Below are 18,906 nucleotides of genomic sequence, written 5' to 3' on the forward strand. Positions count from 1 at the left end.
TCATTTTTGTAGCTAGTCCATCTTCAGTTCCCATTCACTTTTATTATATGTAAAAGAACAGACAGGACATTGCGCGAAACATCTGTTTTTATGTTCAATAGAAGAAAGAAAGGAATACAGGTTTGGAAAAACATGAGGATGAGTAAATGAAAACTCACCTCTCTTTTCTCCAAAGTACAGTGTCTGCTGAGCTGTGTTGGACCACTGGAGAGAGGAGTTATCATTTTCCTTCACACTGCAGGTCAGGGTCACAACCCCACCCACTGCCACCGTCTCATCTTGGGTCACTGGCTGGAAGGGGTCATCGTCTGGGCAACAGGACAGAGATAAATGAGAAGATATTAGAGCTGAAAAGACAAGATGACATCATGAAATGAGCTATAGTTAGAGACAGATAGAGGGGGAGACAGGGAGAAAATGAGCGAGACTTAGGTGAAAATTAGATGCTTCGTCCCCATCATCATGATCTTTGAGTGCAGTGCTGTGTATTTCTTGAAAAAAATATAAAAATGCCATCGTAAACGTTGCCTGCACCTCATGCTGTGAGAGTCGCTGAAAGAAACTGAACAGGAATGATAATTAAAACGTTGACTGATGTCTCCAAGATTCTAAAGAAATATAACATATCATAGAAAATATGTAAGTAGTGGTGCTTGTTAAAGCTCATATCTCATTTGTGCTTTTATATGGAATATATATGGATTTATAAAAAAGCCCTAAGTATTGCATTTCAACATGAAACCTATCCTGCACCATTTTTGATACATACATGAATAATAAATCAAAATATGCGGCCTGTGCTTACTTTTTTTTTGCTATCACACAATTCAGTGATCTGAAATGTGGATCTCACCTGGTGAAAAAGATGTACACTTAAAGGGGTCATTTGACGTTGCTAAAAAAGAACATTATTTTGTGCATTTGGTGTAATGAAATTTTGGTGTTTATGTGGTTTAAGCACATTATTTTCCACATACTGTATATTATCTCCTCTATGCCCCGTCTTTCTGAAATGTGTCGATTTTTAAGAAGCTCATTGTTCTGAAAAGTGAGGTGTGCTCTGATTGGCCAGCTATCCAGTGCATTGTGATTGGGCGAATGCCTCAAGCGTGTGACGGAAATCTTACACCCCTTACCATACTGTGATGGCGTGTCCTGGTGCGACGATACAAAACCAATAAAACCCATTACAAACGAGCGATTTGTAGCATCCAGTGGGCACATAATTACTGATTATAATGACTTATACTGGCTTTTTACGCATTGAGTTACATCGTGCTTTGAAACATAAAACCATGTCTCCATTTGTGATCTGAGAAACGAAAAACAGCAAGCGCTACTCTACACTGCTCAAAACTCGTGTTTGAATAGTCAGTGGTTGGGTGACCAAACATGCCATTTTCCCAGGACACATCCTGGCCAGGATTTCTATATTGCCTAAAATATCCATGTTTTGGCTTTGTTTGCACTGCGCAGACCAATTGTTGTAATGGAAAGTACCGTGAGAGCTCTAGAAAGCAGATGGCTTCTTGTGCTTTTGAATCACTCTCACGGTACTTTGATGTCATACACCTATCGGTATGCTCAGTGCTGCTTCAAGTCCAACACTAATATGTACACGTATTTGCATCGCTTTGACCATTCTATGTAGATCCCACCTTCTCACGTACAACGATTGGTCGATTACGTACAATGTCTTCATGTTATTGGTCAAACGATAATTACCTTCATTAAGTATGAAAACAGTAAACTAAAGCCAAAACCTGGATATTTTAGGCAGTATAGTAATCCTGGCCAGGACGTGTCCTGGGAAAATGGCACGTTTGGTCACCCTAGTCAGTGGCAAATGCTTTACATATGAAAATGTACTAACAGGCTGTCAGCATTAGTTGTCAGATCAGCAGCATTGTAGTCTACTCTCCCAGGAAACAGTCCTCGTCCTCCATAAAATGCATTGAACACCTTTGAATATTTGGTTTGAAATGTTCTGGAACAGTGTTGTAAATACAATTTAACCACTGATTTCTAGTTGTGTCCTCTTTAGGAAGGCCAACACAGCGTCTCCACGACATGGCGACGGCGGCAACAATAATGAGAATCAAAGTTACGCCTTCTTTCTTTGTGTGAACATTTGGGCGGTGTTGTGCAAATCTTCCCACACTGTGACGTAGACATGTGGAGGCATGTTGCAACAAGGTGTTTTAGGAGGGCATGGATGAGGCTTAACTTTTATAAAGAATATCCCTTTGGGTTTGAGACTTTAGTCTTTGCAACTTTAGGGATCTTATCTATTCACGAACAGCTTGTAACACTCCAAAGAGAAAGGAAAATTTGAAATCGCATCATATGACCCCTTTAAGGAGTGACCAATCCTGGTCAAATCATAGGATCAGAATATCATAGAGACTTGGGTGTGGGTCCTCTCAAAGGATGCAGAAAATCCTAGCAGCTGAATAGCAACACCCTAGCAACCACCAGAATGACTGAGTAAAAGAGAGGTCATGAAATGTCAGTTTATTAAAGTCAATGTAAATTGCCATTTACAACTAATTTTTATATGTGACCATTTTTATGGGAAAAGAAACATATTCTACTAAATAAATAAATGTAAAATCGTATAATGAAACTTTGTTGTATCTATCAAGTATTGTTTTAAATGTATTTTTTGATGCATAGCAACACACTGGGAACCACCAAGAACACACTAGGACCTACATAACAACACCCTGACAACCAGCAGAACATCACAAAAAAACGGCATAGCAACACCCTGGCAACCACCAAGAACACCCCAGCAACTGCACTGCCTCACACTGGAAGCACACAGAAAACCCTAGCAGCATCATAGCAACACCACTCTAACTACTGCATAGCAACACCCTGGCAATTACCAAAAACACTGTAGCAACTGCATAGCAACACCCTTACAACCACCTAGCACATCCTATCAACTGCATAGCAACAGCCTAACAACTTCATAGGAACAGTCTATCAACTGCTTATAGCAAAACCCTGGAAAATCACTCAGATAATTCTTGCAACTGTATAGCAACACCCTAGCAACCACCCAGAACACAATAGCAACTGCACTGAAACACCCAGACAACCATCCAGAACACCCTAGAAACCACAGAGAATATTCCAGCATCATAAGGAGTTTTGCACAGGTAAGTACACCTTACATTTCCTGAACAAATGCTTAGTTTTTTTATTATTATTGGTTGCTTAGTGTTTATGAGATTGGGGTTTGATCCAACACATGTAAAGCCCTTCAGGCATTTAAAAGATGACAACTTAACTCATTATATTGGAAATGTGTCTGTGTGAGCGTGTGTATAAAAGCCAGATGTAATTCCAATGTGAGTCTAGCTGTATGATAATTCCGCCCTCGGCAACCCATGCTCCATTTTACCCAATAATTACCACTTAGGTTATAATCGATGACCTTTTTAATGCTGACCGGTTCTGGATGAACTCTGGGCGAAGCGCTGTCTGAATGTTAGGCTAATGGCAGCTTGAATGGAGCGCTAATGTTTAGTGAATGCTAGGCAAATGCTGGCTTGGCAGCGGCCAAGCTCTGGACTCAAAGAGATTAAACTTGGGGCAAAACTTGGCTGAATGTTGGGCATATGCTGGCTGATTGACAGGGCAAATATTGCTAATTGCAAGGCTGACATTGGCTGAATGCTGAGTTAAACTTGGCCAGACGCTGATATTGCACTAGCCTAATGATACTCGTTTTTGTAGATCTCAATCTTGGATTGATTCAGGCTAAATGCTGGCTTAATTTTAGCCTGATGTTTTGCTAACACTGGGGATTAACCTACTCAATCGCAGGCCAAATGCCGGCTTTCTACTGGCAAGTATGTGAGACAAACGCAGGTGCGCCGGGTGAGTGTGAAGCTGGGTCGAACTCAGCCTGATTAGCTTAAAAGGCTGCTTTTAAAAATAGAGCTTGAGCAGAAGGGATGAGAAAAGACTAAGTCTCAGCATCTACATCACAGAACATCTGGCTATGTGTGTGTGTGTGTGCGCAAATGTCCAAACTGACAGAGTGGTAGAATTAGAGTTAGCTTTCTAAACCCAATGAACCTATGCCAACATATAATAAGCTAAAATTAGCCTTTAGCTTTAGCACACACAGTGCAGGCTACTTATCGGCAACCAATTAGAGCGGTGTTAGCAGTTAATAAGCGATTAGTGGGTCACATACACGCTCTCTGTGCAGTGGACAACTGCTGCAGGGGGCACTTACTGAGACTCTCAAAATGGCATCTGATCCATTTAACTGGTTATGTCAGTGAGTGAAGTGGAGATGGAGAGAGAGAGAGAGAGAGAGAGGATATGGGTGAATATAAATACAGAGAAAGAGAAAAACAATATAGAGAATATGGGTGAATTTAACTACAAACTCAAAACCACAATGTCCTACTCACTCCAAAGGGCAGAGCACTTAAAGTGAGTAGTCTGAAGGGTGCAGGACGTTACCGTCTCATTTGTGCATGATTGGAACACAGTACACAAATTTACGTCACTGCCACTTTATGTAGAATAACAACTGTAACTTGATAACGTACACAGCAAAATTAATGCGATAGTTCAACTAAAAACAAAAATTCTGTCATCATTTACTAACCCTCATGTTGTACCTGGAACACAAAAGAAGATTTTTAATAAATATTATTTCATTTAATAGATTTGATTTAATTTAGAATTTAATTTAATGGAATTTAATACATTCAAATTAATTTGATAAATATTTAAATTAATAAAATCAAATAATCAAATTTCTCATCTTTATCAACAAAGATGGGTCACATGGGTTATATACAGTAGGTTATGAACAGTATGAGGGTGAGTAAATGATTACAGAATTTTTGGGTGAAGTATCTGTTTTAAGCAAGACCAGACTTTGTAGACCAAGCTCTACTATACTTTTTGCATTAGGAACCAACTTTTACATTGACCCAACAAGTGCTACAAAAGTTAAGAAAAATATCTTTAAAATGACAGTTCTTTTTTTATGGAATATTGCAGTGTTTATAATAAATAATTTTTCTGTGTGCATAATTAAAAAATAAAAAAAAAATCGTGTGTCCTCTTAAAGGGATAGTTCACCCAAAAATGAAAATTCTGTCATCATTAGGGTGACCATATGCGCCGTTCATATGGGACACGCCCCGGCCAGGATTTTAATATTGCCTAAAACATCCAAAGCAGTTTGACCAATAACATCCAGGTATTATACATAATCGACCAATCGTGGGGCTGCTATTGAGAAGGTGAGATCTACAGGGAACAATCAAAGCGATGCAAATATGCGCACGTGTTCATTTATTCGTTTGACTTGAAGCATCACTGCTCAAAAAAAAAAGACAGCAAAGTAGGTGCGAGAGCGATCCGAAAGCATAAGGAGCCGTCTGCTCTGCTCTCTAGCTCTCATGAATGTCGCACAACGATCGACCTGAAAACAGCCAAAACATGGATATTTTAGGCAATATTAAAATCCTGGCCGGGACGTGTCCCGTATGAACGGAGCATATGGTCACCCTAGTCATCATTTACTCACCATCATGTTGTTCCAAACCTGTATGAGTTGCTTTCTTATGTTGAACTTAAAAGAAGATATTTTGAAGATTGCTGGTAATTAAACAGTTGGTGGTTCCCATTGACTTCCATAGTAGGAAAATAAATACTATGGAAGTCAATGGGAACCACCAACTGTTTGATTACCAGCAATCTTCAAAATTCTTCTTTTAAGTTCAACATAAGAAAGCAACTCATACAGGTTTGGAACGACATGAGGGTGAGTAAATGATGACAGAATTTTCATTTTTAGGTGAACTATCCTTTTAATCTTTAATCAAAAACATTACTGTTCCTTCTCCCTCGCAACAGCACCTCTTCTCTGATGACTTGCACCGGCGCGAGGGCGGGACAACAATCCAGCAACCTGTCACTCACATGAGAATGCAGCAATTAGTACATGACTATGATCCAATCAATCCCTGAAGGACAAAATCTAGCCTGCCCAAAAATGTTTCTTCTTTTCTGTTTCATGGCGACTTTATTATCATTCACTGCACAAACCTAGCAGTGTGAATAGTAAAGATTCAACAAAAAAACGATGCATCACTATCCCCCCAACAATTATTCATCAATTATTATAATAACATAATATTCAATTATGAGCTTAGTTTTTAACCAGATGTGCTATGACGCTGAGTTTGCTTTAGAAACACCCATACCCTGCTGGCTTCCAATTCCTCACACATACAGTATACACCACTCGAATCTTCTGTAAAATAATCTTTCATAAAGTTCAGAAAGGTTGAAGCGAATTACAAGGACATTTGCGGACTTCATTGCACAGGATGTGCTGTGAGAGACGCGTTTTACACTTGAAGTGTGCGGTCTCGCCCGTCTGTATTTTCCTTACAAATGCTCTATGAAGTCATAATTTATGTGGTTTGTAATGCAGTGGACTTTAATGGTAATGGTAATCAAGTTTACATACTTGAACATGTTTTCTTATGGTTGAGCTTTGAGTTCCTCACGCACAATACTTCTCATATTCAAAAAACTTCTTATACTTCAAAACAGATAAGTACGTGTATGCAGCTTAATCTCCCACTGTCTATATGTCATAGTAAAAAACAACAGTAAAGTTGAAGAAAAATCATTCACAGTTCTTGAATGGAAAACATTCAGATAATCTTAAATACGGAAAGCACTCTTTGTTTGTTGTTTGTAATATGTTTCTGTGCTCCTCTTTATCAATAATTTTTTTTCAATTTGTAATTATTTTTAAAAGTACTTAATTACTTATGTAAGGATAGCCTATGTAAATGTAAGGATTTTAAGATTCTCAAGTCGGTAAACTAATTAATTAATAAGGGAAAAAAAGTAGATCAAGAGTCGTTCTGGAATCGGATCGTGACTCCCAGAATCGGAATCGGATCAGATCGTGAGGTGATTAAAGATATAGTGAATAGTTTGGGTTGCTTAGATTCATGATTTACAGGTTTTCAATTCAATAGCCATTTTGAACTGAACTCAACTGCAAATTCAAAATGATTAATTTTGAATTAAATTTGATTAGATTTAATCATTAATTTCTCTTTTTTAAAATACATTTATGCAATTCAGCTCAAACCATGTTTATCATTAATGCAAGTGAACCCAGTATTTAATGCAGCATGGGTTTTACATTTATCTTGTTTAATCTTCTACAAAGCGTCAGATGAATTGTTCCCAAAATACTGTAATATGGGTTTGACTGGACATACTTCTTTTGATATAAACAACAAAAGACATGGAAAGTGCTTTATGCTTCCTCTGAGCAACTGGTAAGCCTATTTATTTAACTCTGCATGATCATATGTTTAGTTAAAATTTATTATTCACATTTAGCATTGTTCGTTCTGCTGCCTGCAGCTCTGCTTTCCATTTTTGGGTCACAACCCAGCAGTTGAGAAGCACTGCCTTGGAGTATTTACACACACACACACACACACACACACACACACACACACACACACACACACACACACACACACACACGGTTGAGTTAAAAACACCCAGACAGTGTCATTCTCCATCGCATCTCGCTCTCACTCTCTCTCTCTTCCTCTAAGTGTCTCTCGCTCACACTCTCGCTCACAAATGTGTGAGGCTGTAGAAAGCACACAGCCTATATTTAAAGCAACATCATTTGCACCCTCCTCACATAGATGAGAGAGAGCTGAGAGGACGGCTGCTGAAAAAAGACAAAAGCGAAAGATTACAGATAAACAGATGAATACACCGGAAGACTGACGAAGAAAGCCAAAAGGAGAGACAGAGAGAAATAAACGAGAGAGAGAGGGAGAAGATGAGTGTTTGTATGTGAGAGATAATACAGGTTGAAGTGTAATAAATATTGTCCAAAAGCAGACAGTGAAAAATAACCCCTTCATCTTTCCATTTCCCTCTTCCTTCTTTCTCATCTCTCTCCATCTGTGCTTCACTTCTTTCTTTTTCCTCCTCCTTCCATCTGTCTCTCTCTGTCTCTCCATATTTTCCCTCTGGTATTCTCTCACCTCTACGCCCTCTCCTCCATCTCTCTGCCTCTGTTACGGTCTCTCTGTTTTCTCCGCTGCATATGTAGATGTCTACTTTGCAGCCTGATTAACGTTTTATTGGCACTAAACTTCCTGTTGGTTCCTCTCTGATGTCCAGCTGTTTGTGTGTGTGTGTGTAACAGCTGGACTAGATGAAGTCCTTGTTGCATTATTGATCGGTGAGACTGCACATTTATAACATTTGATGAAGACTTGGTATGATCAAGATGATGGATGATGCTGGAACATATTTGCTTAATCATAGTCTGGCAATGTGTGTGTGGGACCAAATATTGGTTTATGGAGCTTAATGGAGATTGGCTTCTACAGAGATCATCCATACCCACTGTGCTCCTACAAAGATCTATAAATATAATCTGCCATTATCTCTACCTCCCCAGTCCGACAGAGATACATAAGAGATAAAGTGTAAACGTACACTCATAGAGCCCATAATTCTTGGCAACAGCCATGTTGTATCATCTGTATCAAAATATCACTAACTTTTTCATCACAACCAATTTTAGGTTAAACTTTATATGAATGCATAAAGGAAAGAGGTTTTTATTTTGAAAAAAAAAATCAAATATATATTCTCTGAATACATTAAGAAAGTTTTCTCAAGTGAATGTTTCTTGTTTTAAGGGCCACAAGGATGTGCTGTTTCTACGTGTATTTAGCTTTGATTTGAAATAAAACAGCGCATCCTTGTGGCGTGGATGACACAGAAGAGCATACACAGCATACAGTGATACAAAGAAAAACAAAGAAAAACGAATAAAAAAAAAAAATCTAAAAAATTCTTTATCTTCACTTACAAAAAACTTACAAAAACCTCACCCGTCAACTCATATAACCCAGATTGCACATCTGATGGCAGATGGAGTATTCAGACGATGACTTTCATACCTTTCCTGGACCTTGACACTGCTATTTATTTGGCAGTCTATGGGACAGTCTCAAGCCTCCAGGTTTTCATCCAAAATATCTTGAATTGTGTTCCGAAGATGAACAGAGCTTTTACGGGTTTGGAACGACATGAGGGTAAGTGATTAATGACAAAATTTTCATTTTGGGACGGAGTATCCCTTTAAGGCGGTTCTGAAGGCAAAAGGGGGTCCAACCCGGTACTAGCAATGTGTACCTAATAAATTGGCCAGTTGGTGTAAGCTTTAGATGACCTGCATATATGCTGCTGTATGACAAGCAATATCATGGCACATACACTATCGTTCAAAAGTTTGAGGTCAGTAAGACTTTTTTTTTTTTTAATTAAAAAATTTAATTAGCAAGGAAGGACATTTTAACAAATTAATCAAAAGTGACAGTTTATATTTCACCTTTACCTTTACATTATTTCATTTATGCTATTTCAAATAAACATTGCTCTAGAATCCTAAAATCCTCCTGTTTTGGTTTCCACAAAAATATTAAGCAGCACAACAGTTTTTAGCATTGATAATAATAAGAAATGTTTCTTGAGCATTAAATTAGCATTGATTTCTGAAGTGTCATGTGACACTGAAGATATATGGCTATATGAATATATGAATAATGACTGCTGAAAATTCAGATTCGCTATCACAGGAATAAATTACATTTTAAAACACACTCAAATAGAAAACAGTTTTTGTTAAATTGTAATAATATTTCAACACTATCACAGTTTTACTGTATTTTTAATCAAGTGAATGCAGTCTTGGTGAGCATAAGAAACTTCTTTTAAAAACACTGTAAAAATCTCATCAAATATCTTTTGAATTGTAGTTCACATACTCAATCAACACTTGTGTTCAGCTTTATGCACTACGTTAGTAGGTCAGTGGGAGGGTTTGTTGACATGACCTTCTCCAACCCCCCACTCAACGCCAGCTGTTGCCCTATTACTGCCCCACCCCAACCACTCATACACACGCTTTTCTGCCCCATAACTGCCCCCCTGGGTGTGTACGCCCTTATGCCATCAGTCCTCTTTTTCATCCTTCCATCTCCTTTTTTTCCATTTCAGTCTGCTGACCACATATCACATTAATACATTTGATATAAATGATACCGTAACAATATTATTGTTTCCACAACATCAACAAACACGCACATACACACACACAATTTTTGGCTTGCTTGAGTTGCAGGATCATGTGCTCATTAAGATGCTAGAAAATCTTGTATAAAATATAATCCAATGTAAATATTTATAATAACACGGGCTGTTACAGCATACAAATCATCCATCATTCTACAGCACACTAAGACTTCATTAAACGACTGCAAACCCAACATCATTTTTAGAAAGGATTTATCTTATCTTTTCTTTCTCTTTCCCGCTCTTTTCACAGTTGTTTTTGGTAATGCTGCCCTCCTCTCTCTGCCTGTCAAACATTGTTAGTTCACCATCTCAACCCCCAGAGAGAGAGACTGAGCAGGGGGCAAGAAGGGACAGAATGACCCAGAGAAAGAGAGAGAGGTGAAGAGAGAGAATGGCTAGCTTTCAGAACCTAGTGTGCTGCCTATCCAGACACCATGAAGTATGCTCAAATATGCTGTCTAAATAGGTAGCTCTCATGTTAACTTTGAACAGTCAATTCAAACATGATATCCAGCATATGATGCTGGAAAATGCTGTCAATCTCACTAGGTTTGTTTCAAATCACTTACTGTTCTGTTCAACATTTTCAACTTGCCTATGATGGCCAAAAGTGCCATCTATAGGAAGAAGCTCACTAGATTTGTTTCAGGTGTTTGAACACAACTATGATATCCAAAGGTGTAGCCTACATTTAAACATGCATTTGATGCCCAAAAACACTATACAGACAGCTTAATAGGTTTGTTTTGAACATTCAGTTATGCATAACAATGTCAAAATGCTGTCTACCCTTATGAAAAAGAAGTTTATTCAAGTGTGTTATTAGTATACTTCTTTTAAACTAAAAATAGGAAAGTATGCTTTAAATTTACTTTTTATGCACTTCTCAGAAATGGGCTTTATGTTCTTCTCAGAAGTATACTTAAAATAACATTTAAGTATACTTGACTTATACTTACAAAAAAGTCTAAATATATTTGAACTATACTTGTGCTCCTAGAATCCGTGTTTTCATTGTTATATGATAGAGGGTGCTAGTACATATCTTCTGTACAGAATTTCCCAAAAAAAAAAACACAAGAGAAGAAGAAAAAGAAACAACAGATACTAACACATGTAACACGATCATCTGACAGGAAACAGCATCAAAACTGTAACTGTAATAAAATGTTGACTGATGAAGAGGCAATAATTACAGTCAAGCTTTGGGGTGTTGATCGACTCCCTCTATGTTTTGATTATCATTCTGAATCCAATTCATAGTCTTTTTTCAGCTTTTTGTTCAAAATGTTATTTCTTTATTTTTTATGAAACTTACCCACATTACAGTGTTTTACAAAAAGAATGCATGAAGCTAGAATAAAATGTTTTTGTTTACAAGCAGATACCCTGTTCTTTCTTTGGATGATTTGTATGTTCAGATATTCATATAACAAAATATATACAAATTAAAACCTAAATAGAGACATATTAGTATACTTAAAGTATGATGTAAAGTTTACTTCAAGAAAACTTATGAGTATACTTGCAGTATAAAACTACTAAACTAGTAGTTTACTGAGACTATACTTCAAAGTGTACAAAGTATTTAATCAGTAAACTGTCAGTATACCTATAAGTTCACTTTTAGTATAATTGCAGTACAAATTACAAACATAGAGGTAAACTAGTTGTGTACTCAAAGTTTGCTACTGTCATACTTAAAATTTACTTAAAAGTATACTTTTATATACTAGAAAGTGGGCCAATTTAGTCCCAAGGAGTATTGAAACAGTACACTTACAAGTATACTACTAGAACACTGATATTTATATACTTGCTACATAAAGTGTACTTAAAAATATACTTGAACTTTACATAATAAAAAAAAATATAATTATTTTCCATTAAAATTCAAAAATCTCACTATTCTCACCTATGCTTCTCAAAAGTGCTGTCTACATTTAAACATAGATAGGCAGCACAGAATGTTTTTTTTTTTTTTGGACATTCAAACAAATGTTTGAATGTCCAAAATTTATAAGACCCAAAAATGCTGTTTAAACATGTTTACAGTGACCAAAAATGCTGTCTAGTTAGGCAGCTTACTATGCTTTCATTTTTATAGGTTCAATTAAAACATGCAAACATGCAAATGATGCACAAAATGCTGCCTAAATAAAAGTTTATACATACAATCCCCATAAATGTTGTCTGGGTAGATGGCTCACTAGGTTCCATTCACATAATTGAAGGTCCAAAATTTATAATGACCGAAACGCTGTCTACAATACATGTGAACATTCTTATAATGACAAGAAATGCTGTCTAGGTAGGCAGCAAACTATGCTTTCATATCAGTTTTTTCATACAGCAATGATTCCCAAAAGTGCTATTTAGGTAGGCAGCTCACTAAGTTAACGTCAAACATTCAGACACACCCAGTGATGATGTCCAAAAGTGTCTACACCTATGATTCCCAAAAAATGCTGTCAAGGCAGCTCACTAGCTTTTGAGATGCAGCCAATGAAAAAGAGCACTTAGTGCTTTGGCAGGTATCGAGTGAACTGGAGCCAATAAAGCACTTTGAGAAATAAGAGGTCAACTACAAGGAGGAAGAGATATGAGATCTCTTAATCAAGCAAACAGACACATGGTGACCTCAGCCACCACAATGCCACCATAAACATACTCGCACCACTAACAAACACAGCAGTATAGACTCAACTTCGAGCACTTTCTCAATCACTATCACTCCATCTCTCTCTCTCTCATACACACACGGACAGATGCCAGGAGCCTAGAAGAGACTTGTGATGGATAGAAGCAAAGAGAGGAGAGAACAGGGTCCTGAGGGAGAAAGAGAGATATAGAGACAGATAGAGGGAGTGACAGTGAGAGGTGAAAGAATAAAGGCATGGGTTGAAGAAGATAAACCATAAATTAAATCATTTTGGAACAAAGGAAGATGGTTGCTACACAACCAGACGAGGGAGGTTACCAGGAGCAACTACTATGAACTGAAGCTTGACCCTCAAGACGAAGCAACCTCAACTTAAATTCACGCAACACAACCTGTTATCCCATTTATTGTTTTCTTTTTAAGGAAAAGAAAGAGCAAAGAAAAGATACTAAAACACATCAAAATTAAGAAGGCTTCAGTGGGAATTTTGAATGTATAGAGGCCAATTTTATATGCTGTGTGTGTGAATGTTATATTTACACAAAATTGCCCACAGAAGTTCTAACTAAATCTGACAGAACCTGCCGCTGGGGATGTCCACAAAGGTAAGGATGAATAATAAATGTCTGTTTTAGTCTAAAATGCAAAATCGTTTCTTTAATAATTAATAATTTTATCATTAATAATTTTATATATATATGCACTATTGTTTGTATGTCAAAGTGACTCAAAACTCACTAACAAAACATACTGTAGTTATTTGAGTATTTTCCTTTTAACTCTGTTGTTACATAATACAAAGCAGTTTCTGTACTGAAGCCAGACTTGAATAATCTGATCTTTTAGTTTGTTCCCATTAAGTTATTAAAAAAAAAAAAAAACACAATGTAATAAATTTAGATGAAGCCCCTTTTATTGTTAAAGCATTTATGTCACTAGCTATTAAAAAACAGACATTACTGCATTATATAATAAATAAAACATTTTGTAATTGAATTTCCAGCAAAAACAACTAGATTGTGATATATACCATTTCTGTGATGTAGTATTACTCATACTGTGATATTAGATTGCATGCCGCCCACACCAATCAGCAATAAATAAAACAACAGAAGTCTATAGTATGTCTTCATTTAGCTTGATAATTGTGTTGTCTGTGTGTGTGTGTGTGTGTGTGTTCCAAAGTTTGCTGATGTTAGAAAAGTTGTTCAATGAGAAGAAACATCAATATACTCTCTCTCCTTTCAGTTAGAATCAGAGTTATTTTGTTCTCAGAGAACTGAAGTATGATGGGAATTATTTCGGACGGCAGCACAAAGACTCCTTCTGCTCTTAACCGAACACACACACACACACACACACACACACACACACACACACACACACACACACACACACACACACACACACACACAATAGACCAAAGAAGCATTCACTGTAAGCAGTCAAAACTCACAAATAAAACACACACACACACACACACACTTCACGTATGACTGCGCGTATGTGTCAAAGTGGACAAAGACTCAAATGTAGGGTTCAAATCAATAAACGCTCTTTTTAATGACACATAACAGCACACTTGTACAAACACACTGCATTATTGGACAACAGGGTTTCCCGTATTCATTCATAAATGATAGCATTTCCATACACAAATCATACACATACTGTACAGGACATAAGTCTACACTCAGGCTAGCATGAAATATTCTGTGCGCTGCATTGTGCAGACCACACTTCACTGCGATCAGACTTTAAATCGAGGGATTCGCTGCTCTCCTCAGCAACACCTCTCTCTCCCTCTCTCTCTCTCTCTCTCGCTCTCTCTCTCATTCCTGCTTTTTAAACAGTTCTCTACTGTTCCTCCCCTTCAGTTCTTCACTTTAGTCTTTTATGCTCTATGCAAGCAACTCACCTTTCTTGCTCTTTCTTTCCCTCAGTTCTGTCACTATACATCCTTTCTTCTCCATGATCTTCCTCCCATTTCTCTCCTTCATTCTTTCTCTCTCTCATTCCCCAGAGTCTGACAGCAGGAGACTATTACACTCACAAACGGAATCTCTCTCCTCCAATTTCTTTCTGTCTGTCTGCCGTCTTCCCTCTCTCACACTCGTTCTCTCTCCTGTGCATTCCCTGTCCTATTCCCTCCCACTCATTCTGCTCCATCCCTACTTCTCTTTCGCTCTGTCTTTTCCTGAGTGGATGTAATTGGTATCTTTAGGACACTCCCTGAGAGAGAAAGAGAGAGCGAACTGACATACACTGCAGAATGAAAAACAGACAGCACAATACACCAGAGCAAACACACCACGAGCAGTCAGGACCGAGACAACAGATCAGAGCCACAGCACAAAAGACATCACACCGGAGCAAACAAGTACAAAACAATACATGCAAACGAACAAACACAACACTGAGCAAACAAAAAAGGCCGTCATAACAGATCAGAGAGATCAACAACACAATGGTGGAAACAAACATCCTGAAGGAAACTTCTAGTGCTCAGTGGTTGCTCTTTTTGAAAAAAATATTTATTTATTTATTTTCAAAGGGGTCTCCAAAATATACCACAATCATTACTTAAAGAAACTGTCAATACATTAACATACAAAAACAACAGCAACAAAACCCACAAACAGGCATTTATTACTAACATTACTACACTACAAAATGGCAATAAATAATTAAACAGCATAATTTATACAAAAATGTATATTTATACTATACTTTTTAATAAAAGTATATAGTAGTCAACATTTGAAGTGCATCAAAACCTTTCATCAAAGTTGCCCTAAAACCTAAAACAAAATGTGTTCTTGTCTTAGGACAACTTTGATTAACATTTTTGATCCACTTGACTACTGTACACTTTCACAGTTGGGCTGGGCAATATGACCAAAAATATTATTATGATATTTTCTCATATGATACAATTTCAGTATTTATCACAATATAACTTTACCATTAATGGTGAATGAAATGATTTTTCACATGTTTGTTAGACCTGGAGAATAAATGTAATCATAACTTGTTTGTTCACAATTTAACTCCACAGAGTAAGCTACCTTTTAATTTAGGACCACATGAAATCCATTTTATTTTTCACTAAATTCTGTGGTTTCCATTTTTTTTTTATTTATGTATTTATTTTGTATTCTGTTTTATAATCTAATACAAATTTATCATTAAAATGTGTCTTTTAAATAAATGAATAAAAATTTAACAATTTAATCTATAAAAAAAATAGTAATATACTTCTGTCATAATTTCTTCATGTTAAACGAAACTTTTATTTTGACAGCTTGTCGTGAAGATCTTTGAGTTTCAATGGGTATTTAATGGTAGTTTTTCTTAAATGAAACAGTGTAAAGCTTGTGAAGTGACTCAGAGAAGCTGTGGAGATGAAGTTTGTGTTCATGTCCTCATATACTGATACGCAAAAAATGAAAACACTTGTGAGCGTCAAAATTTTTTTTAAAAAAAAAAAAAAACGCGCCACTCATTTACAGAGACATGCAGAAACCACAAACTTATCAGCGAAATGCACTTACTGGATGTTTTTGCATTTATTTCTGCTGTATGCTAGGCTGTTAGATTAAAATGTCCAGAGCTTATCATCATTATCGACATAAATTTTATCACAATCTCGATACGATACCATTTATTGCCCAGCCATTTCACACCTCAGTTGAATTCTCTTTTATGTTTCATTTCAGTATCAGGGTGTTTCTAATAAAACTGCATAGGAGAAATAAAAATGCACAACCAACAAATGTGATAGTGCTGCTCATATAATTTCATTTTGGAAGTATTCAATGAGACAAGGCTGAGTTCGTATAACAATCTCTAGCTTTGCATTCGTTGATATCTTGGCAAAACCGAGCCCAATTTGAACATCCTTGAGATCTCTTCTGAACTTTTGAAGAGACACATGTGAGATAAAAATGCCAATTCTCTCACCATCATGTCGTTCCAAACATTCATAACTTTCTTTCTTCTGTGAAAAACAAAAGGAGATATTTTAAAGAATGTTGAATCCCACTGGATCCTATTGACTTTCATTATCCTCTTTTGTGTTTCAAAGAAGAATGAAAATCACACAGGTTTGGAATGACATGAGGATGAATACTGGATGACAGAATTGTCTCTTTAAGACTCCAGTTGATCTCCAATTATTCCCTTTGATGTCTTGCAGAAACAACTGACATATCAAAGAGATCTGATGGAGGCAAATAAACATGATGACACAAAAGCATACAAGCATAAAACAACATAAAACACAACATAAGGCAGCACAGCAGTTCAAACCTACAGCTCAAACCACAGGACATGAGCAATATCTAAGCACAATATGAGATAGCAATATGCAACACAACAAAAAGAGAATAAAGAAACAGCTTTTAGGGGCTTGAGAACTTTCCAAACAGAACGAGACTTGAGAAACAAGATAAAACCCCAGAAGAAATCTTTTTGAATTAGTCTGCCCAAGTGCCCAATACTGCAGTAAAAGCCAAAAAAAAAAAATCAATTCATGCAAACCTGGGAGATGTTATTCAATGTCCAAAACAGAACACAGCAATCAAGAGTGGAATACCACAAAAACAGACCTGAACAATCCTACTGTGGAGCACCACAAATTGGACCTGAGAAAAGTGCTGTGGAACAAAGTGAACAATCTGCTGCAGAGTCAGGCCACGCCAATCTACTGAAGAGCACCACAAATTGGGCCTAAAGAATGTTGGGCAGCTAGATATTATGAAAGAGAGAGAGAGCGAGAACAGTTTAATGGTTTAGTGTCAAGTGCTCTGAATAACATGCTATTCGTATTACTTCTACAGTCAAGAGAATGTATTACTGTTGTCTCAATAACAAAATTACAGTCAGTACCAATACCAGTAAAATTACACAGTTCTTAGTAAACTATTTTATTTTCATAGTTTTTTTTTTTTAACTATTTAAAAAGAACAAATATTAAATGTTTAATTATGAATGCCAATTATTAATGACATTAAAACATTAGCACATTGTAAGAAATAAATCTGAAAAATAACTGGCAGCTCATTATCCATTAATTTTACCCAGTTCGAATCTGCTTAATGGCAAACTTTTTTTCCTCCCTTTTCAAATTTCAAATCACTTAAGGAAATTAAGGAAATAATCAAAGAGTTGAAAAAAAAATATTGGGTAGGGTTAGGGTAGGTCTAGTACTTTTGTCCCAGTAAGGTGCCATCCATTTAATTTAATTTTGAATTAAATCAATATATTTATTTGAAATAAATCAATAAGTTATTATTGCATACTGTTTAATAATGTATTACAGTGCTGAGGTGCAGATAATTGCCACTATTTGCAATAAGTAATTAGCAGAATATCCTGCTATTTTAGTATAAATAGAATCTAGCTAATAGCATATCACCAAAAAAATACTGCTATTTTCACTTAGTGTAAACAGGCTCTATCACACTAACACCCCCCACCCCCACCGCGCGTACAGCATCCCCAACCTAAAACATCTTCCCGCGCCCCTGTGTCCATGTAGGCTTCAAATATTGTTCACTTAATGAAACATTGCATTAAAAAGGTAAAATAAAAAGCTATTGATAAAAGAATCACATAAAAAAAACAAGCGACAGGTCTACTGGATGCACACAGCAAGACTTGAGGCAAAGATCTATTCTGACACACCATTTAATAAAAAAATATATAATCATTTTTGTCTTTTCTGTTGCTATGGATATCACCAAGTGAAATTTAATACAATTGTCACTCTGGAAACTTTGCAGTGTGTACTTAGCAGCATGAAAAATTATTTTATTCATATTATCTGTAATCAAAAAATCTGGTTACACTGTGCAATGAATCTCCGGACTGTTTACACTTAATTTAAGTTAAACACTAAATAATTTGTTTGCGCAAAATAATTTGCAAGCATGCAGAACTCATGAGCTCACACTGAACAAAAGGCGTATAAAGCAGATTCTGACTAACTTAAACGCTTCCGACTGGCCATGCATACATGCTCAACAGACATGTTTGTGATTGGCTACTAACCA

General features: G+C 36.6%; 1 protein-coding gene across 2 annotated transcripts in view; it reads right to left on the reverse strand.

The window, feature by feature from the left end:
• Nucleotides 1-18,906, reverse strand: part of LOC109085531 (cell adhesion molecule 3) — a 60,078-nt gene that overhangs the window by 19,174 nt on the left and 21,998 nt on the right. For both annotated transcript variants that reach the window (XM_042778567.1, XM_042778572.1), the window contains exon 3: nt 159-308. In XM_042778567.1, the coding sequence (XP_042634501.1) occupies nt 159-308 (150 nt within the window). The remainder of the gene's footprint in view (nt 1-158; nt 309-18,906) is intronic.

The sequence above is a fragment of the Cyprinus carpio genome, chromosome A2 (genome assembly GCF_018340385.1).
Source record: "Cyprinus carpio isolate SPL01 chromosome A2, ASM1834038v1, whole genome shotgun sequence".
Classification (NCBI taxonomy): Eukaryota; Metazoa; Chordata; class Actinopteri; order Cypriniformes; family Cyprinidae; genus Cyprinus; species Cyprinus carpio.